This window comes from Cetorhinus maximus, chromosome 12, assembly GCF_964194155.1.
Source record: "Cetorhinus maximus chromosome 12, sCetMax3.hap1.1, whole genome shotgun sequence".
Taxonomy (NCBI): Eukaryota; Metazoa; Chordata; class Chondrichthyes; order Lamniformes; family Cetorhinidae; genus Cetorhinus; species Cetorhinus maximus.
This window is the reverse complement of record NC_135890.1, coordinates 47,193,050-47,215,691: the sequence shown is the minus strand read 5'-3', so window position 1 is coordinate 47,215,691 and position 22,642 is coordinate 47,193,050. Positions and strand designations below refer to the sequence as shown.

The 22,642-nt window shown below is 42.3% G+C and overlaps 1 protein-coding gene across 1 annotated transcript in view; it reads left to right on the top strand.

The window, feature by feature from the left end:
- Positions 1–22,642, top strand: part of vwf (von Willebrand factor) — a 119,283-nt gene that overhangs the window by 94,563 nt on the left and 2,078 nt on the right. The window contains exons 47-51 of the mRNA XM_078553539.1: positions 6,214–6,333; positions 8,641–8,739; positions 10,721–10,849; positions 17,607–17,646; positions 18,876–18,979. Coding sequence (XP_078409665.1) covers positions 6,214–6,333; positions 8,641–8,739; positions 10,721–10,849; positions 17,607–17,646; positions 18,876–18,979 — 492 coding nt within the window. The remainder of the gene's footprint in view (positions 1–6,213; positions 6,334–8,640; positions 8,740–10,720; positions 10,850–17,606; positions 17,647–18,875; positions 18,980–22,642) is intronic.

The window sequence follows — 22,642 nt, the reverse complement described above, 5'->3', positions numbered from 1 at the left end:
GCATATGTTATGCAACAATAGTTATGTTTTTAATTGTGAATCCAAGGTGCACAGCCATAGTACAGAGCGCCATCTAGATGGAAAGAACAGAAGGAGAGGTAAACCAGGAAGTGATATCAAGTCTGGGTTTTAAAAGCATGCAGACTATAGGAAGAAAGAAAGGCTGAGGGAGGTGAAGAAGTCTATAGTTTTGAGATGTTGGAAATAGAATAATTTGAAAGGAAAATTGTGTAAATTATTTCAACACTGCAAAGGTATGCAGAGAAGAACATTTTGTAGAGAGGAGAAGACTCGTCTTCTTAGGAGAGAAGAAGCAGTGACAGGTCAGATGACAGTTACCAGTCGGATGGCGACTGTGAGGATCCAGACCAGAATGACCTGAACAATGAAAAAGAAAGCAAAGCTATTATGTTATGAACATTTCCCTCTCCTATGACAAAGGATGATATTCAAACTTTTTTGCAAAAGGAACAAACTATCAAGACAAAGTCAAGAACGAGATTGAACACATGTTACAACAAACAATCATCTCTCCAGTAACCTTACCAACAAAGCAGTGTTCTGGAATGGTCACAGTACCAAAGCCTAATAGTTCAATTAGAATTTGAGTGGACTTGCCTCAATTAAACAAGTTGGTGGAGCATAAGATCTACCTGATGGCATCAGTGGATGAAAATCTCGCCAAAGTGGCAAAAAGCACCCTCTTCACAAAATTGGATGCTGGCTACAGCTTTTAGCAGCTGCCTTTAGACAATGAATCCAGATTGTTAAATACTTTCATCACCCCATTTGGCCATTATTGTTTTAACCATTCAGAATTGCTTCTGCTCCTGAGATATTCTAAAGAATGATGTCTCAGACTGTAGAAGGCATGAAAGGAGTAAAATGCCACATGGATGACATTCTTCTACATGGTTCATCAAGGGAACAACATGACCATCGTGTGAGAGCAGTCCTCAAAGTTCTACAAGAAGCAGGTTTGCCATTAAGTGACAAATGTGAATGTGCAAAGCCTATGATAAAATTATTACGGTTCATTGTTCAAGCTTCAAGAATTACAGCCAACCCAATGAAGGCCAAAGTGATTTGAGCGTTCCCACAGCCTAGAATCATCACAGAATTACAAATATTCCTTGGCAGGCTAAATCAAGTAGGCAAATTCTTACCTAACCTGGTGGAAATCAACAAGCCATTTCAACAGTCACTGAGACATGGTCAGCTGGAACATGGACAGCAAAATGCTTTTGACAAAATCAGCAGTCTCCTTATATTGCCAGAGATTCTAGTGCACTACATCCCAGAGTTGCCAACATTTGTAGCTGTAGATGGATCATCTATAGGCTTAGGCACAGTGTTGTTTCAAGTTCAAAAAGATGGACAAAGAAGGCCAGTATATTATGCCTTGAGATCTCTCACAGACTCAGGGAAGAGGTATGCAACCTTTGAAGAGAAGCCACAGGGGCTGCTAAAATTTTCTGATTATGTCATAACTTTAAGGTTCAAAGTTGGAAAAGACCTTTGGTTACTCTCCTTAATCCTAAGGAAATTGAAAAAATGCCACCGAGAATTCAAAGTTTTAGACTGAGACTCATGAGATGTGATTCTGTTACTGAGTATGTTCAGGGTAAGTACTAGACAACAGCAGATGCATTGCTAAGAATTCTAGTGTGGGGAATAAAAATGGGAAGATTTAAATTTTATTGAGGAAGTGGAAGCATATACACCACTCATTGCCAAACACTTACCAGCACCTGAGAAAAGACTGCAAGAGATTAAGCAAGTACAACAGCAGGATGATTAGTGCATCAAAATAAAGGAACATTGCCAGATGGCCAGAATACACTCCTAACAAAGCAGTACTTTGCCAATACTTTGAGCAGAGAAAAGATCCTTCCATCATCGACGATTTCTTGGTTTTTAACGACAGACTAGTCATGCCAAAATCACTTCAACTAGACATCCTCCAGAAAATCCACCAAAGTCAATTGGAAGTAGTGAAGTGCAGAGTAAGAGCCCTGCAACCAGTCTGGTGGCCAAGCATCAGTCGTTCCACTGAAGAGTTAATCATGAATTTCCTTATGTGTGCAGTGCATAGCCAGCAGCAGAGTGGGCCACTTGCACCATCTCCCTTTCCTTTGAGGCCATAGGTGCCCCTGGGAATGGATTTATTTGTGTTTAAAGGCAGGGTTTTCATCGTCGTCATTGATTACTACTTCAGATGGTTTGAAGTGATTAGATTACACAACGTCAATATGGAAACAGTCATTACATCACTGGAAAGAACATTCTTGGCATATGGCATCCCAGACATTGCGATGTCAGACAACAGTCCTCAGTTTGCAAACAAACTTTTCCACAATATAGTTTCATGCGTGTGACTCATTCGCCTAGATATCCTCAGTCGAACAGAGAACCAAAAAAATGAGTTTGAACAATCAAGGTATTAATGAAAAGGAACAAAGATAGAAACTTAGCCCTTCTTAACCACATAACCTCACTGTTGAAAAACAGGCTCTCACCTTCAGAACTGTTGATGGGAAGAAGCTGCAAATACAGCTTGCAGCTCCACAACAAAAACTATAACCTAACATTTCCTCAGATGATCGTGAGAGAGTTAGGAAGTGTGAGGAGCAACAAAGACAGTCAAGTTCATAATTTTAATTCAAGGCACAGGGCACAAGACTTGAAAGTACTACAGCCTGGGGAGAGAGTGTGGATACGAGATCAACAGAAAGAAGGCATTGTAACAGTGAGCTCCACAACTGAGATTTTATAGAATTAAAACACATAGGATTGGGGGTAATATATTGGCATGAATTGAGAATTGGTTAACAGACAGGAAGCAGAGAGTTGGAGTAAATGGGTCTTTTTCAGAGTGGGGTACTGCAGGGATCAATGCTTTTGCCCCAGCTAGTCACAATACATATCAATGATTTGGGTGAGGGAAACAAATGTAGCATTTCCAAGTTTGCTGACCACACGAAACTTGATGGGAATGTGAGTGGTCAGGAGGGTGTTAAGAGGCTTCAAGGTGATTTGAACAGGTCGAGTGAGTGAGCAAATACATGGCAAATGCTGTATAATGTGAATAAGTGTGAAGTTATCCACTTCAGTAGGAATAAACAGAATGGCAGAGTATTATTTAAATGGTGATAGATTGGGAAATGTTGCTGTACAAAGGGACCTGGGTGTCCTTGTGCACCAATCACTGAAAGCAAGCATGCAGGTGCAGCAAGCAGTTAATAAGGCAAATGATATGTTGGCCTTCATTGCGAGAGGACTTGAGTACAGGAGCAAGGATGTCTTACTGCAGCTGTGTGGGGCTTTGGAGAGAACACACCTGGAGCATTGTGCGCAGTTTTGGTCTCCTTACCTAAGAAAGTATATATTTGCCATAGAGGGAGTGTAGCAGAGGTTCACCAGACTGATTCCTGGGATGGCAGGATTGTCATATGAGGAGAGATTGGGCCGACTAGGCCTGTATTCACTGGAGTTTAGAAGAATGAGAGGGAATCTCATGAAACGTATAAAATCCTGACAAGGATGGACAAACTGGATGCAGAGATGATGTTTCCTCTAGCTGGGGGGGGGGGGGGGGGGGGTCTAGAACAAGGGGTCACAGTCTCAGGATACATGTTAGGCCATTTAGGACTGAGATGAGGAGAAACCTCTTCACTCAGAGGGTGGTGAGTCTGTGGAATTCTCTACCACAGAAGGCTGTGGAGCCCAAGTCACTGAATATATTTAAGGGGTATGGGGAGAGAGCAGGAGTAAGGCGTTGAGATAGAGGATTAGCCATGATCATATTGAATGGCAGAGCAGGCTCGAATACTGAATGACCTGCTCCTGCTCCTATTTTCTACCTTTCTATGTTCTAATTGAGATGAACCAGGGAAAGATCAGAAGGAACTGAAGAGCTTTTATATCATTGGGAAGGAAACCAATGGAACCTTGGACATACTATTTAGACCCAGATGGAGACAAGGAACCAGAAACAAGTAGAAACTCTACAACCACCCAGGTGGAAGACACTGCTATTGAATGTTGAGAGAGTTCATTTCATCCTCAACCTCAACATGAAATTAGGACCCGATTAGGGAGATTGGTCAAGGCACCGCAGAGACTAACCCTGTGAAGTCTGAGACTTTGGAGGGAGATGTAGGAGGATGTATACAGTTGGGTTAACGGCTAGGGGGGGAGGTGAAGAGTAAAGGGTTAACATCAGGAGCAACTGGTACTGATGTAACTAATGATGTAACTCTGACAGAATGTCACCTGGTTCAGTAACTGACATCTGGTGGGAAGCAGATGTAAAGCACTGAGACGTACATATCTATCTGTAAGTAAATAGGATTTTTAAAAATGAAAATAGCTTACAGTATTATTCTTAGGGAAACTAGCAAACCTTAGAGAAGCCCAACCAAGGCCCGAATCCTAGACAAAACAATGACCTAAGTTCTGATAAAAGGCCACTACAGCACCCATGTCTGGGAGCAAGTAGTCTAAGCAGAACCCTTGAAATTGGTATAAAGTCCTTCTGCACCTGCCACCCCACTTCCTGTAGACTTTAGCGACTTTAAAGAACTCTTGAAGCCACCAATTGCGCAACAGCCAGAAATCAATTTGCAATTAGTTTGAAAGTAGTTGATGATCTCTTTCAAAGGCGCTGTTGGTGTGTCTTGTATGCTGCTAAACATGTGTTCAGCTGTGTGTGTTTAAAAATCAACATTAGGTGCACCACTGAGGTCCAAAATGATATAGTTGGCATTAAATCAGTTATACAGGCTGATTGGTGTCACAATCTGCTTACTCTGCATACTTCCTATGGACGCTCCCTGTGCATGCACTAATGGCCTCACGAAAATGGCGTCCAGCATGGCTTGCATCAGAACTGTGTGCACATGCTGTAGGTACCGTTTTGCAGCAAAAATGGCACTCATAGCATTAAAAAATTGGGCACAGTGGAGCCAAATTTTCATTCATCAGTCTTCTAAGTTCTTTGGTTACTGCTAGCTCCACCTTGTGGGAGCTGCGGATAGTGCAAGAATTTAGAATCTACATGACACTGCTATCTCTGCTAGGGCATTCAGGGTGATATAACAGGCTCTCCAGAATCTGTAATCTTTTAAATAGGTAGAAATCATTTTTTATGAGTCTCTTTGTACTGGAGCCTTGCTTCATTCACATCTGCATCAGTTTTTGTCATTTATAGTGTTACAGTTAAAATGTTAGTGTAAAAATGACTAACTAGCCCTAGTGACATTATCTGCTAGGTTAATGAAGGCGTTATTCCCAGTTAAAATAAAGATCTGCTAAAATCATCCTTTGCTGAAAAAAGAGACATTTTTTGTCAAAGCTTTTCATCTTGCACTCACCAGGACAATTCGCAAGAGTGCAATGAAAGGGAAAACAACACATTTATACTGTATGAGAAGAGAAGTGTGAGAAGATGAATGCAAGATGAAAAGCTTTGACAAAAATGTCTCTTTTTCAGTACTACCAAATGGCTATTAATGTCACCCATAATCATTTCTAGTTTCCCATTTCTTGCTTTAAGATTCATGGATACTTTGGAGTGTTTACACAGCGGTATTTAATTTAATGGAGGAATTCAGATGACAGCAAAAACTACAGTGGAAACGCTTTGTGAGCTTTATAATCATGATCAGAAGCTGAGAGGAAACTGTGCCCTTGGAATCACCAGGAGTGTTTATTTTATATTCAGATCATTGATGGTTTGCCTTTGATCAATTTTCCTGCTGACAGAGACTATTAGTCATCACATTAATTACGGTCAGAAATGCAGGAAGACATTCATATTGAAGAATTAATGATTCCGATTTTATCACTGCAAGGTTAAAAATAATTTACAGCTAATTTTCCACCCAGTAAATCTCCACCACATTGCACTCTCCTTGGTGATTTTGCATTTTAGTGTAGGCTTCTATTTTTTCTACAGTAGCCAAATTGGCTACTGTAGCTGGTACCAGCAAAAGACTAACTATAAAGGTTATGGAAGCCTGCAGCTGGATTAGGAAGCCATTATTAAATAAGGTATGAATATACATACATAAATCAACCATCCTGATTAGGTTTGGAAGCAAAATCAGTGATGCACCTTAAACTACCAGTATGACATGCACCTATGTCTCAATACACTATGGGATATTCATTGAATATTGAAAATGAATTCACTTCTTTTGTTTTTCCTAGGCAGGAGACTCTGTGAAGATAGATGACTGCACCGATTGTCATTGCTTAGAAGAAGCAGACAAATTGACAAACTCACATTCACTCCAGTGTAGAACAGTGCGTTGCAAAGCTTGCCCTGATGTAAGATACCTCGTCAGCTGTTAATTTTCATTAACTGTGTCATGACATCACCCAACTTTGACACAGTTTTACATTGCCTAAGGGAGTGGTTGTGGGGATGTAGAAACCTACCATAGATATCGGCATATAAATTGAACTTTGAAGCTTTAAAAAATCCATCTGAAAACAGGGGTCAATGTATTTGCCAAATATAAGAGCGAAATGCCGACATGGGCATGGGCATTACATTTTGAAATGTAATTTGCCTCTAGTACAAAGAGTGGGGGTGTTTTAAATTCCCATGCAGTTTCACAATTCAGCTGTATTGCCTGCTTGATCCCTTATACCTAGGAATAAGGTAATGGTAAGTTAAATATGCATTTGCGGTGAGAAAAAATGAGGCTCACTACTAATGCAAGCAAAGTGTGGTGTGGCTGAAAAGTGGGTTGACTTATATGCTGAGTACATGCAAAAACATGATTTTTGGGGTTGGAAAAATTGTGTAATCTTATCTGCCGCATTGACTTATACACCGTAATTTATGGTAGTTCAAAATTTTGAGTTAGTTAAACAGTTATCAAATAATTATTGATATCAGATAGGTTAGTCTAACTCTTCAATGCAGCAGCACATGAATGTCTGACCCCTTCAGTTTCTCACTTCTGTGAAAGTGCATTTATTTTTAAAAAATACATCATATTTGGTGTTCAAATTATTAGCAAACATATTGAAACTGTCAAGGAGATTGCTGCTTATCTTTGAATGTGCTTTAAACAATCCTGATTATATGAAACACTTCCTGGCGAGAGAAATGCTGTGCTATGGAATGAACAATTTTCTTCAAGCATTATTCTCACTTGTTGGATTGTTTATTAATCTTCTAACTTTGATGCTCGTTTAGGTCGTTATCAATAAATAAGAGAAAAGTTTACAACTGCCACTTTTGATATGGTTTTGAGGTGTTCGTTACAGGCAGATGATCTCCCAGAAGCAAATTCAAAGCTACTTATCAGTTTAATACTGAACTCATGCTAAACGACCTCTAAGAACAGATGCCCTTTAGAACAGATCTTGCTGTACAGTGAGATGAATGGGAGACTAACCAAAGTGTCAAAAGAACATTGAAACATGATACATGTTGAAAGAGTGACTACAAATATATTTGAATACATTTTAGGAGGTCACATCTCAATGGAACATATTATAACAAATCTGAATAAATCTGTTTCAATCCTCACCTTGGTTACATTGCAAAAGTCCAGAAAAATCTTTCTGTCGGTTTTACTCCAAATCGTACTTACACCCTTACAATACGAACAATATGAAGACTTTTCTATATCAGTAACTGAGCAAGTTGATACAAGCAAAGGATTTCAGGGGCCTATTTTGTGGGGTAAATGGTGCTATAGTGGTAATGTCACTGGACTAGTGAGCCAGAGGCCCAACTAATGCTTTGGGGGCTTGAGTTCAAACGGCAGCTAGTGGAATTTAAATTTAATTAATAAATCTGGAATATATAGCTCGTCTCAGTAATGGTAATCATGACAGCTATTATCAATTGTTGTAAAAACTCATCTGGTTCACTAATGTCCTTTAGGGAAGCAAATCTGCCGTCCTTACCTTGTCTGGACTACATCTGACTCCAAATCCACAGTAATGTGGTTGACTCTAACTGCTCTCAGTTCAACGGTGATCAGGGATGGGCAGCAAATACTGGCTTTGCTGATGACACCCACATTCCATGAAAAAATGAAGAAAAAAAAAATTGAGTTAATACTCCATAGTGCTTTGTGCGATTGGAGCACACATTGGCAATTAAGGCCATTGTGCTCAATTCACAGCCCAAATGATAGTTTTATTCTTTAAAACAGTGAAATGTTAAAGGATTATCATTACAGATATTTTATGATCAGCTGCTTTGGTTTGATTCATGCCAGCAAAATCACATTTGCAATAAGTACAGATTTGAAAACCATGCAGCCATTTAGCACATCCTAATGTGTACAGAAAATCGGACATTTTACCTATTTTCAAGCTGAGGTAAATACAGACCCTGTTATGCTTTAAAATGTTTGGGTGCTATTCCAGTTTTACATCAATACTACTTTATTCACAAAGATTTGTCCTTTCACTTTACCTTTGTAGCTTAAACTAAATATAGTATAAGGGATAAGCTGAAATATGGTAATTAATGAGAACAATGGCCACAGCTTTCAGTCAGTAATATTGGTAAATATGACGTGCAATATGGCCTTGAACTTCAGCAGTGACATTCCAAAGAAAAATTCTCTAATGTGTTCAGACCCTGTATTTTGCTCTTTGTTGCAGGGGTACATAGTGAAGAAAGAAAAAGGTTCTTGTTGTGGAACATGTCTGGCTACAAGGTGCATTATCAGTCTGGAGAATGGGACACTGATTATGTTAAAGGTTAGTATCTGTGAATGTGATTTAGATATTTAGTGCAGCAAACTTCTCACCATAAGTCTACGATACCATCTTTGGCTCAGTGGTAGCACATACAGCAATGAGTCAGTAGACTGTGGGTTCAAGTCCTACTCTGGAGATTTGAGCTATCATTCTTAAGTTCAATAACTTAGGCAATGATGCTATCTTTTAAATTAGATTGTAAGTCAAGTTTTTACTTGGTCTACTTTCTCTTGTGGATGTAAAGAAATCCCATGACACCATTTGAAGAAGACTGGAATGTTCACTTGATGTCCTAGCCAATATTTATCTCCCTGCCAACTTCACTAAAAACAAACTCACTACTCATTTATCTCATTGCTACTTGTAGGACCTTAGGCTTTTACGTTTCTTATGAGTTGCAATGAAACAATGGAATTAATATATTGAATTAATATACTTTTCATTTTGACTGCTGCAGGCATTTTATGTTTAATGAACAGAGAGCATCAAAAACAAACATTTTGATATTAGTGTTGTGAACTATATTTTGTAAAGTACTTAGTTATTTTGGGACATCTTGAAAAGCTCTATAAAATTATAAGATCTTTATTCCTCTTTTTCTCTCTTTCTGCTTCTCTTCCTTTTTTATACCATAGTAATTCATTTAAGATAGGACCACAGGATTACAAACATACAAATTAGGACAATGGGAAAGCCCTTATTTTTATGTGTCCCCTAGTTCTGGTCCCTTCCACAGGGGGAAAACATCCTTTCAGCATCCATCCTGCCAAGTCCCCTCAGGATCTTAAGTGTTTTAATCAGATCACCTCTCAATCTTTTAGGTCTTGAAATTTTCAGTTGGCGGGCAGGCTCAGCGGGAATGGGTGGGGACAGTCACAGAGCCGACCGCCGCCCACGATCGACTCCGCACTGCCATTTTACGCGGGCAGGCCAGTTAAGGCCCGCCCAGCGTAAGACACAAGCCGTAGCGCTCAGCGCTACCTGTGCGGGCAGGGGGAGGAGGGAGAGCCGGGGCCAGTGCTCTTTCGCGCATGCATACGAAAGAGCGCTTCAATCTCCCTGAGACATGGGGCTGCCTCAGGGAGATTGAATCGCTATTGAAATAAGTAAATAAATGGAATAAGAATTTAATTGAACATGTACCTTCGTGTGACTGTGTCACATGAGATGGGATATGTTCTTAAATTTCAGAAAACTTTTTTATTTGATTCTTAAAAGCTTTAGGAAACCTCATCCCGTTCGTGGATGGGGTTTCCTAAAAAACGTGAAGGCCGCTTGGCCTTTTCGCCTGCCGCCAACGTTAAGGCTGGACGGGCAGTGTAAACAATTACATTAATTACTTCCTTAATGGCTTTAATAGGCCGTTTAAATATTGGCGGGCGTGTATACGACTCCGGCGTCTGCCCACTGAACAAAACATCGCGAGAGAGCGCGGTGACGTCAGGATGCACGCCCGACATCATCGCGCATCATTTTACGCGCCAGCGTGTTGGGCCCACCCCTGCATGCCGACTGAAAAATTCAGGCCTTAAACTCTAATGGATAGAGGCCCAGCCTGTCCAACCTTTCTTCATTAGATAACCCCGCACCCACCCCATCCCAAGCATCAGTTGAGTGAACCTTCTCTGAACTGCTACTAATGCAATTATGTCCTTTCTTAAATAAGGAGACTAAAACTATACACAGTACTCCAGATGTTGTCTCACCAACGCTCTGTAGAACTGCAGCAAAACATCGCTACTTATATATTCTATTCCCCCTGCAATAAACAACAACATTCCCTTTGCCTTCCTAATCATCTCCTGTACCTTTAGCCGTATTAATATTATCATTAACATTCAATGATTAAATAAAATTATTTGAAAAACAAATTCTTATTTACAGTAACACATCCTTGTGACGTATTATTTGTAAGCCTTAGTAGTTTTATTAGCAGGTTTTAAATAAATATGTATAATAAAAGGAGCATTTGTTTGAACAGGCAGATGAAAGTAAGCAAGATAACTGTGACTCATACAGATGTAAAGTAAATGAAAGAGGGGAGTTTTCCACAGAAAAGCGAACCACACTGTGTACTCCGTTTGACAAGGAAGAATGTAAATCTGGAGGGGTAAGAGCTCAATTTCTTCAAATGATAGGCTTCTGTTAAGTTAAACTGGAATACTTCAGGCTGAAAATTGTTTAATGGTAAGTGTTGTTGGTAGCTCACAAGGCCACCAAATAAGCACAACTGAAGAAGGTCACTTTGACCATCTTAGCTCATTCATCCAGAGCAATGCCACAATGATTTGTCACACGATCCTAAGGTTTTAATCTCCAGTATCCTGTCTGAAAGTTGATTCCACACTGCGACATTGTCAACACTTAGGCCGGGATTTTCCGGCCCTGTCATAGGTGGGACCTGCTGCGGGCGAAGGCGGTGCCCCCACCAGAAGACCATTGACTTGCGGTGGAACCGGAAGATTGTGGTGACGGCCGGGTGCAGAAAATCCCGCCCTTAGTGTGAAGAACAGCTTCCCAACATGAGCTTTAATCCTTCCACATTTATTAATTTGGCCTCCTAGCAAAACATTCTATTTATATTCAGAACAAAAACAAAAATAGAAATACCTGGAAAAACTCAGCAGGTCTGACAGCATCTGTGGAAAGGAACACAGTTAACGTTTCGAGTCCGTATGACCCTTCATCAGAACTAAGGAAAAATGGAAGAGAGGTGAAATATAAGCTGGTTTAAGGGGGGGTGGGACAGGTAGAGCTGGATAGAGGGCCAGCGATAGGTGGAGATAGCCAAAAGATGGTCATAGACAAAAGGACAAAGAGGTGTTGATGGTGGTGACATTAGCTAAGAAATGCGCTAATAGGTGACATTAAGGGTAGAAAGCAGAATGAGCAAGATACAGATAGCTCTAGTGGGGGTGGGGTGGGGGGAAGGGATCAATATAGGCTGAAAGGTAGAGATAAAACAATGGATGGAAATACATTTAAAAATAATGGAAAAAGGTGGGAAAAGAAAAATCTGTATAAATTATTGGAACAAAGGGGGATCGGAAAGGGGGTGGGGATGGAGGAGGGAGTTCATGATCTAAAGTTGTTAAACTCAATATTCAGTCTGGATGGCTGTAAAGTGCCTAGTCGGAAGATGAGGTGCTGTTCCTCCAGTTTGCGTTGAGCTTCACTGGAACATTGCAGCAGGCCAAGGACGGACATGTGGGCATGAGAGCAGAGTGGAGTGTTAAAATAGCAAGCAACAGGGAGGTCTGGGTCATGCTTACGGACAGACCGAAGGTGTTCCGCAAAGCGGTCTCTCCAATGTAGAGGAAACCGCATTGGGAGCAGTGAATGCAGTAGACTAAATTGAGGGACGTGCAAGTGAATTGCTGCTTCACTTGAAAGGAGTGTTTGGGCCCTTGGACGGTGAGGAGAGGGGAAGTAAAGGGGCAGGTGTTGCAACTTCTGCGGTTGCATGGGAAAGTGCCGTGGGAGGGGTTTGAGGTGTAGGGGGTGATGGAGGAGTGGACCAGGGTGTCCCGGAGGGAATGATCCCGCCGGAATGCCGCCGGGGGGGTGGGGATGGGAAGATGTGTTTGGTGGTGGCATCATGCTGGAGTTGGTGGAAATGGCGGAGGATGATCCTTTGAATGCAGAGGATGATGGGGTGATAAGTGAGGACAAGGGGGACCCTGTCATGGTTCTGGGAGGGAGAGGAAGGTGTGAGGGCGGATGCGCGGGAGATGGGCCGGACACGGTTGAGGGCCCTGTCAACCACCGTAGGTGGAAAACCTCAGTTAAGGAAGAAGGAAGACATGTCAGAGGAACTGTTTTTGAAAGTGGCATCATCAGAACAGATGCGACGGAGGCGAAGGAACTGAGAGAATGGGATGGAGTCCTTACAGGAAGTGGGGTGTGAGGAGCTGTAGTCAAGGTAGCTGTGGGAGTCGGTAGGCTTGTAATGGATATTGGTGGACAGTCTATCACCAGAAATTGAGACAGAGAGGTCAAGGAAGGGAAGGGAAGTGTCAGAGATGGACAATGTGAAAATGATGGAGGGGTGGAAATTGGAAGCAAAATTAATAAATTTTTCCAGGTCCAGGCGAGAGCATGAAGCAGCATTGAAGTAATCATTGATATACCGGAGAAAGAGCTGTGGGAGGGGGCCAGAGTAGGACTGGAACAAGGAATGTTCCACATACCCCATAAAGAGACAGGCATAACTGGGGCCCATGCAGGTACCCATAGCCACACCTTTTATTTGGAGGAAGTGAGAGGAGTTTAAGGAGAAATTGTTCAGTGAGAGAACATGTTCAGCCAGACAGAGGAGATTAGTGGTGGATGGGGATTGTTCGGGACTCTGTTTGAGGAAGAAGCGGAGAGCCCTCAGACCATCCTGGTGGGGGATGGAGGTGCAGAGGAATTGGACGTCCATGGTGAAGAGGAGGCGGTTGGGGCCAGGGAACTGGAAATTGTTGATATGATGTAGGGTGTCAGAGGAACCGCGGATGTAGGTGGAAAGGGACTGGACAAGGGGAGAGAGAATGGAGTCAAGTTAGCAAGAAATGAGTTCCATGGGGCAGGAACAGGCTGACATGATTGGTCTGCCAGGAGTCCTGTTTGTGGATTTTGGGTAGGAGGTAGAAGCGGGCCCTCTGAGGTTGGGAGACTATGAGGTTGGAAGCTGTGGAAGGAAGATCTCCAGAGGAGATGAGGTCAGTAACAGTCCTGGAAACAATGGCTTGATGTTCAGTGGTGGGGTCATGGTCCAGGGGGAGGTAGGAGGAAGTGTCTGCGAGTTGACACTCAGCATCTGCGAGGTAGAGGTCAGTGCGCCAGACAACAACAGCACCACCCTTGTCAGCCGGTTTGATGACAATGTCAGGGTTGGACCTGAGAGAACGGAGTGCAGCAAGTTCAGAGAGAGACAGGTTAGAGTGGGTGAGAGGAGCAGAGAAATTTTTTTGCTTTTATTCTATTTATATTCTTCCTTTGGACTTAACTCAGATTAATTTTATATGGACGCTGTGTTGTTAATTTCATTAAATTAGAAAAAGGACCATGTGCTGTTGGGAAAGGATAAACCTCTGAAATGTGGTTACGTCTTCAGTTTCAGGTGTAATTTGTTGATCTTAATGTAGTCTCTGCTCTGGATTGTCCGCCAGTGACCATCCAGGTAACAGGGTTGACATTTCTCAGGCTTCACAGCATCCATCCGTCCCAACACTGACTGGCCGGAAGCCGACACAAGGGCCAGAAAGTAGTTTGGGACATGAAAATGCCAGATTAGGCCTGCACTGAGAAAGCCTGCAGAGCTGAGGAAGGAGTGCAGTTTTCACCCCACTCCTTACAGGCGAGCAGGTGTTCTGATAACCTCAGCTTCATGGAGGCATGGCTGAAATGCCTCTTCATTGGTGTCACCTCTGGGGTCCAGCCCTAGGCTGTGTCCTGGACCCCAGAAAATTCATTAGATGTAAACATTTATTCCCTCTCCTCCTCCCCTCTCCCACAACCCCTGCAACTTACATAGGGGTTGAAGCTGATGGCCTGCAGAATTTTGGTTTGAGGAAAATAGTGACACTAAACATCCCCAAAGAGGAACATCATCCAAAAGGATTCCCAGGCTCTTTGGGCAGCTGGGCATCCAAGAGCAACCACCAGATGCCTATTGGCCCCAAGCAAGTGAGGTGACCACCCAGTGAACCTTGTAAATGCTTGTGAGATCACCAGCACACCTTTCCCAGTCTTTTTGTAGGGATATTGGCCTGAAGGATTTCCAGCCTCAGTCCTAAAAAAGGAACGTGGCCGAATGGACCACCCGGCTTCGACCTAGACACTGGAAACAACGGCACACCCACCCCTGTCAACCCTGCAAAGTCCTCCTTACTAACATCTGGGGGCTAGTGCCAAAATTGGGAGAGCTGTCACACAGACTAGTCAAGCAACAGCCTGACATAGACATCCTCACGGAATCATACCTTACAGATAATGTCACAGACACCACCATCATCATCCCTGGGAATGTCTTGTCCCACTAGCAGGACAGACCCAGCAGAGGTGTGGCACAGTGGTATACAGTTGGGAGGAGTTGCCCTGTGAGTCCTCAACATCAGTTCCAGACCCCATGACGTCTCATCACATCAGGCCAAACATGGCAAGGAAACTCCCTGCTGATTGCCACTTACCATGCCCCCTCACCTGATGAATCAGTAGTCCTACCATTTCGAGGAAGCACTGAGGGTGGCAAGGGCACAGAATGTATCCTGGGTGGGAGACTTCAATGTCCTTCACCAAAAGTGGTTTGGTAGCATTGACCAAGCTGGCCGAGCTTTGAACGGCAGGTGGTGAGGGAGCCACAAGAGGGTAAAACCTACTTGGCCTCATCCTTACCAATCTACCTGTCGCAGACAGTATTGGTAGGAGTGACCACTGCGCAGTCCTTGTGGAGATGAAGTCCCGTCTTCATATTGAGGACACCCTCCATTGCGTTGTGTGGCATAACCATTGTGCAAATGGGATAGATTTCAAACAGATCTAGCAACTCAAAACTGGGCACCATGAAGCACTGTGGACCATCAGCAGCAGCAAAATTGGATACAACCACAATCTGTAACCTCATGGTCTGGTATATCCCCTACTCTACCATTACCATCAAGCCAGGGGATCAACCCTGGTTCAATGAAGGGTGGAGGAGGGCATGCCAGGAGCAGCACCAGGCTTACCTAAAAATGAGGTATCAACCTGGTGAAGTTACAACTCAGGACTACTTGCATACCAAACAGCAGAAGCAGCAAGCGGTAGACAGAGCCAAGCGATTCCACAACCAATGGAGCAGATCTAAGCTCTGCAGTCCTGCCACATCCTGTCGTGAATTGTGGTGGACAATTAAAGAACTAACTAGAAGAGGAGACTCTACATATATCCCCCTCCTCAATGATGGAGGAGTCCAGCACATCAGGGCAAAAGATAAGGCTGAAGCATTTGTAGCCATCTTTAACTACAAGTGCCAAATCCATTTCAGCCTCCTCCTGAAGTCCCCAGCTTCACAGATGCCAGTCTTCAGCCAATTCAATTTACTCCACATGATATCAAGAAATGGCTGAAGGCACTGGATAGTGCAAAGGCTATGGGCCCTGACAGCATTCTAGCATTAGTACTGAAGACTTGTGCTCCAGAACCTGCCATGCCCCTAGCCAAACTGTTCCAGTGCAGCTACAATGCTGGAAATGTGGAAAATTGCCCAGGTATGTCCTGTACTCAAAAAGGAGGACAAATCTAACCCATCCAATTACCACCCCATTGGTCTACTCTCGATTATCAGCAAAGTGACAGAAGGTGTCATCAACAGTGGCATTTACTGAGCAATAACCCGTTCACTGATGCTCAGTTTGGGTTCTGCCAGAGTCACTCAGCTTCTGACCTCATTACAGCCTTGGTCCAAAAATAGAAAAATAGCCAAACACCAGAGGTGAGGTGAGAGTGATTGCCCTTGACATCAAGACAGCATTTGACAAGTGTGGCACCAAGGAGCCCTAGCAAAACTCGAGTCAATGGGAATCAGGGGGAAAAATCTCCACTGGCTGGAGTCATGCCTAATGCAAAGGAAGATGGTTGTGGTTGTTGGAGGTCAATCATCTCAGTCCCAGGATATCACTGCAGGAGTTCCTCAGGGTAGTGTCCTAGACCCAACCATCTTCAACTGTTTAAGTGGGGATGTTCGCTGATGATTGCACAATGCTCAGCACCATTTGTGACTCCTCAGATATTGAAGCAGTCCATGTCCAAATGCAGCAGGACTTGGGTAATATTCAGTCTTGTGCTGATAAGTAGCAAGCAACAATCGTGCCACACAAGTGCCAGACAATGATAATCTCCAACAAGAGAGAATCTAACCATCTCCCCATGACATTCAATGGCACAACCATTGCTGAATCCCCCGCTATCAACATCCTGGAGATTACCATTGACCAAAAACTGAACTGGACTAACCATATAAATACAGTGGCTACAAGAACAAGTCAGAGGTTAGGAATCCTATGGTGAATAACTCGCCTTCTGCCTCCCCAAAGCCTGCCCACCATCTACAAGGCACAAGTCAGGAGTATGATGGAATACTCTCCCCTTGCCTGGATGAGTACAGCTCCAACAACACTCAAGAAGCTTGACACCATCCAGGACAAAGCAGCCCGCTTGATTGGCACCCCATCCAACACCTCCACCACAGATGCAAGTAGCAGCAATGTGTGCCATCTACAAGATGCGCTGCAGCAACTCACCAAGGCTCCTTTGACAGCACCTTCCAAACCCGCATTCTCTACCGCTTAGCAGCAGATGCATGGGAACACCACCACCTGCAAGCTCCCTCCAAGCCACACACTACCCTGACTTGGAACTATATCACCGTTCCTTCACTATCACTGGGTCAAAATCCTGGAACTCCTTTCCTCACAGTGCTGTGGGTGCACCTACAACACATGGACTGCAGCGGCTCAAGAAGGCAGCTCACCACCACCTTCTCAAGGCCAATTAGGGATGGGCAATAAGGGCTGGCCCAGCCAGTGATGCCCACTTCCTATGAACAAGTAAAAAAAAAGGACCTTTCAGCAGTGAAAGCATCTAACGCCAGGATCTTTGTACCTAATATTGTTTCTTTCCAATATAAGCAGTGCACTGTGCATAAGGACATCAATTAATTGTACTTGTGATGTGATTTTTAGAGTATGTGCAGAGAGCATTTTTGATTATGTTACAAGAGCAGAGGCAATACTCTCCAGATAAAGTTAGTTGATTTAATTTTGCAACTTGTAAATGAGCAAAAGTTTGTTTGAATATTAAAATGAACATTAACTCACACATTTCTCCCTTCTCTTGAGCTGCAGGGTGAAATTATACGTGTGGATAATTCCTGCTGCTTCACCTGTGAGTGACCGTACCCTGTATCTGTACCAATAATGCCATGTTGTTTTAAGTTTTGCACTTAAAGATATTGAGCAGGCGGTGCAATTCAGGAATAAAAATCCAATCCAATTTATGGGCGGATTAAGGAATGGGGTAGTCACTGTTATGAAAAGAGAAGTGAAAAGTTAGAGCTTTACACACTAGAATGGAGGAAGTTAAAGGTTAATCTTATTGTGGTCTTCAAAATTATGAAGAGTTATATTAAGGCAAATGTTGCTGGTTTGTTTTTGCTACATAGCAACTTAATAAAAAGTGGGCACAAAGTCAAGAAAATCATGAAAAGAATTAAACAGGAGATTAGAAAAGATCTCTTTTACGTAGGAGGCGGTTAGAATATAACGTTTTCTGCCCCAAACTATAGTTTAAGCTGGATCAATAAATATTTTTAACATAAAGCCAGCTGTTAAAGAGAAATATTCAAGGGTATGGGACAGCAAACAAGAAAGTGGGATTGCCCATGATGCGCATGTGGAGTAAGTCTCTAATGCAAACTTCATAGACTGATAGACCTGTTTCTTTTCTGCACCATTCTGGGAAGGTGGAAAAGAAGCTTTGGAGCAGAACTGATTCTGCTGGGATACTTCCCAGTGCACAGAGCACACAACTGTCAGTCATGGGGAAACGACAAGTCTTCCACCCCTCCAGCACTAAGCAGAAGTGCCTGGGGGGGGTTCCTGGGATACATCAGGTTTTCCACTCAAAAAGCTCTGATAAGGTCTCTTCAGAACTCTTGTCAACTGAGAGCTGACATGAGTGTCTTGAGAGTCTTGCTACTGCTGCAAAAAGCACCAAAGCCAAGCTTATTCCATTCCAGGTGGAACTGCTTGCCTTTCCAAGATGGCCACATTTAAAACAACTTTTGCTGCTCTTTCTCTTTAGCTGTTCCTGGGCCTGTGATTCACCATGGCAGTGGTATGACAATACTCCAATCTTCCTGATCATTGTTGTAGTGGGCACTTGTGATGTGCCTTTACAGGCATGGGCTGCCCACCTCGAACATAATAATAACCTTGCACCAAATATTTGAAATACTTTCAGTGAGGACAGGTGGAGTTGAGCCATGTTTCCACTGGTGCAGTGGGTTTCCTCAAATTTTCACCCCATGACTTGGCAAATATGAAACGACTTTATTTAACTAATAAACTCTGTGACATGAACATTTCTAAACTGTCTAATGTTTTTCCTTTCAGGCAAGTACACGTCACAGCAGTGTAAAAAGATAACTGGAGTAATTAAACACATTAGGATTGATGACTGTATGACTGAGGGAGATTTTAACATGCATTATTGTGAGGTACTACTTACACTTCAAGATCATTTACTAGTGTTTTTATTAATTATTTTCCTCTGTATTACATCTTTTCACATCCCAGTGGAATATCAGACAATGGGAATGGGTAGGCAGCATTGCTACATTCTTAACTAAGGTGAGACACAGCTGCCCAACAAATGTCAGCCTCCATCCATCCCTCTGGGGAACGGCTTGACCTCTCGTACCTTCTCCCACAATAAACATGTCATAGAAGTGCAAAGCCAACACCTTTATAGAGACTTTTCTTGTTGTGTCAGTCAAGTCTATCATCTATGTTATGACCATTGGGTCTAACCTCCTGTCTATGTTGAGAAGTCAAATTTTCTTCCTTTTTTGTTAAGTGTTTAACCCTATTTTTTCTTCTTCTTAATTGGTATTGCTATAATTTATTTTACACACTGTGTTACACCTCACTTTTCATTTTAATATGAATCACATTACAGAAATAAATAGTTCTGAGATACAATTATTCCATTAAAAATAAAGGTTGTCAGGTAATAGACGCATAAAATAATATACAATGCAAAATCCCCAGTTTATGCACAAACTTGGTTGTAACAGCTTTTCTGCAAACTGTATGACATATCTCGCTGAACCTCTGGCTATTTTGGCCTTTAGGTAAACATCGGTCCCCCTTTCCCTACATTTAATACGTTGAATTGCTCAGCTGATTTCATCTGCCTGGAGGCCTCCCAAAAAGATCTGATGTGCAATGCTCAGCGATTTCCTGGCTAATACATGTTTAAATTGATGTCTATTGTTTAAAGACCTAGAACTGGCTTCCAAACATGAACAAACAAAATGATTGACTTTCTCCCTTTGCATGCACAAAATAGCCAGGCCTTCCAGCTTTCAGAGGCTGCCAGAGCAATGAGGGCAGTTTACTCCTAATGGGACTGCCATTTCAGGAGCCCTTGAATGGCACACCATTCTGTGGAGGAGTTTGGGCACAAAAGTCAGAAAATTATTCTCATTATGATGATGTAACTCACAAGTGAAAGAGTGATGTGATAAAACTTCCATAGTACTCAGATTGGAAGTGATCTCTGTTTAAATTTCCACTCTTGATAAATGTACAGATAAAGCCAGCTGCAGAGGTAACAATAAGATGAAGCCAATGTCAATGAGATAAAATTGTATAAGCTGTGGATAATAGTTTGGTGAAGGAGGATTTCCATTTACTTGGTGTCTTTCAGATTTTCAGAGCCAGTCACTGTTTCTGTAGCAAACACAGCAGCCCAGCTATACACAAGATCCCACAAACAACAATGAGATACATACTCAGTTAATATGTTTTTGATAGTAATGGCTGAGGGATGAATGTTGGCCAAGATTCCAGGAGCATTCTCTGCTCATCATAGATATTTTATGCCCACCTTTGTTTAACAGCTCACCCGAAAGATGATACCTCCAACAATACAGAACCCCCTTCCTACTGCCCTAAGGTGTCAGCCCAGATCATGAGTTCAAGTCTGTATTGAGACTCAAATGCACAACCATTTGGCTTAGAGGCAAATGTGCTACCATTCAGCTAAAGATGTAAAATGAAGTTGCAGCTTATACCTTTGGATCTTAATTGTTAAAGAAAAGTTCCTTTATTCACAGTCAATAAGTACATCCCAGGGTGAACAGTCTGAGCTTTTCAAATTTCTCCTCATAACTGAAGTCCCTCACTCCTGCTAGCAACCTGGTAATCCTCCTCCATACCCTTTCTAATGCCTTAACATCTTGCCTGAAGCCCAGGAATGTCCACAATTTTCCAGGCCTAACCAGTGAATTATAAAGTTCTAGCATGATCCCATTTGTTTTTATATTCTATTCCTCTACATATACACCCAATTAACCTATATGCTTTTTTAACCACCTTATCAACTTTCCCTGCCACCTTTGAGGATTCATGTTTATGGATGCCAAGGTCTCTCTGCTCATCTACAATTTTCAAAATAGTACCATTTATGGTACACTGTCCTTCCATATTACTCCTCCCAAAGTACATCACTTTACATTTATCCACATTGAATTCCATCAGCCATGCGTGAAAGTGTATGCAGTATGTATAATGACAAAGAGCATGCAATGCATATGAAAGTAAGGTGCATGCAATGCATGTGGTATTGTGCGTATAGTGACAAAGTGCATGCAATGTATTTAGAAGAATGCATGCAGCAGTAAAGTATATACAGTGTGTATAGTAAGAAAGTGGTTGCTGCGTAGATAGTATTCAATAGAAACCATCATGAAGCACATGTAAAGCATGTAATGGCAAAGTGCATCTACTTAATAGTGGCAAGCTAGATGAAAATGTTGGAGTTGGGATGAGGTGGAGGAATCATGCTAATTTGCACAGACACAGTTGAACAAAGTGAATACCAAGAAAAATCTCATGAAATGGGACTATCCCAGGAAAGTTGGAAACAATTACTGATCATGAAAAGAGATTGCAGTAAAGGAATTATCAATTGACCCAGCTGATCTCCCAAGTTCCATTTCCCCTGTTAGTGTAAATCCTTTAAAATGGGTTTTTCTTTTGTAGGCAATTTTTTTTCTGTTCCCGACAATAATTGGCATGCATGAAGTAAACTAAACCACTTAAAATAAACATTTCTCCAGCATTATGAATGGGCAGAGCATTTGAATTATAAATGAATGTCCTTTTTCCCATAAATTGAATCCATCAGTAATTAACTTTGAATGCTTGAACATTCTGTTCATTTTCCACTAGTGATGGTTTAATTGAAAGGGATTGAAAAGTTATTAAGTCCGTTTGTTTATACATGTTCTTTTAGCTTTAGTGCTATATTCCTATATGATTAGTTAGTGTCCAGTTCTTTTTCATTTCCACACACTAATTGGAACTGGAGGATTAGGTGAACTGCTTCTTCTGCAAATGCTAACCCAAGCCAGCCATTGGTTCTTGTCCACTTTCTGTGGCCTTGCAGTTGGAGACCTCAGCCTGTCCTCACAGTAACGAGGCTAAGGCTATTAGTTTCTTCGAGTCAGGGTTGCAACCCACGTCCCACTGCACTAGGACACTGTGTGTTTGTGCTTCAGTGCACTGTAACACCTTCAGGATGAATTTATCAATTGTGAAAGTTCTGACTGTGGAGATGACCCATATATCAGGAATGGATTTATAGCATCATAATTATCATCAAAAAAAAAGTTAGGTGCTATTCAGGATGTCGCTCCTGACCAGAGTGGGTGTTGCAATCTGTCATCATGGCTATCTGTTTCTGGTTACTGCTTTTGAAACCTTGCACCATCAATAATGTCAGCCCAGGCAGTAAAACCTCTCTTCGACATTAATCCTGGTGACTGGGCAAAATTCAACCCTTTGAAACATTGTATTAACTATTATGGGTAGTTGTCAGTTACTTTACAGTGGACCTCACAGAGCAAACCTACAGTTGAAATATATTCGTTAGAATCACACAGGGTAAATTTATCCATCCTGGCCTCCCAGTGGAAAATCACATGTTCGAAGGAAGTGTGTGTCAGTGAATTGCATGCCAGTATTGTAGCTCCGTTTCAGATAGAATTGACAGTTGTGAACGCAATCCTAGAGTTTCATTACATGATCTCTCACCTCCAAATGCCCCACCAAGTTCAACAGCATTTCCACCCACCTGCCGCCCCATCTCCAGT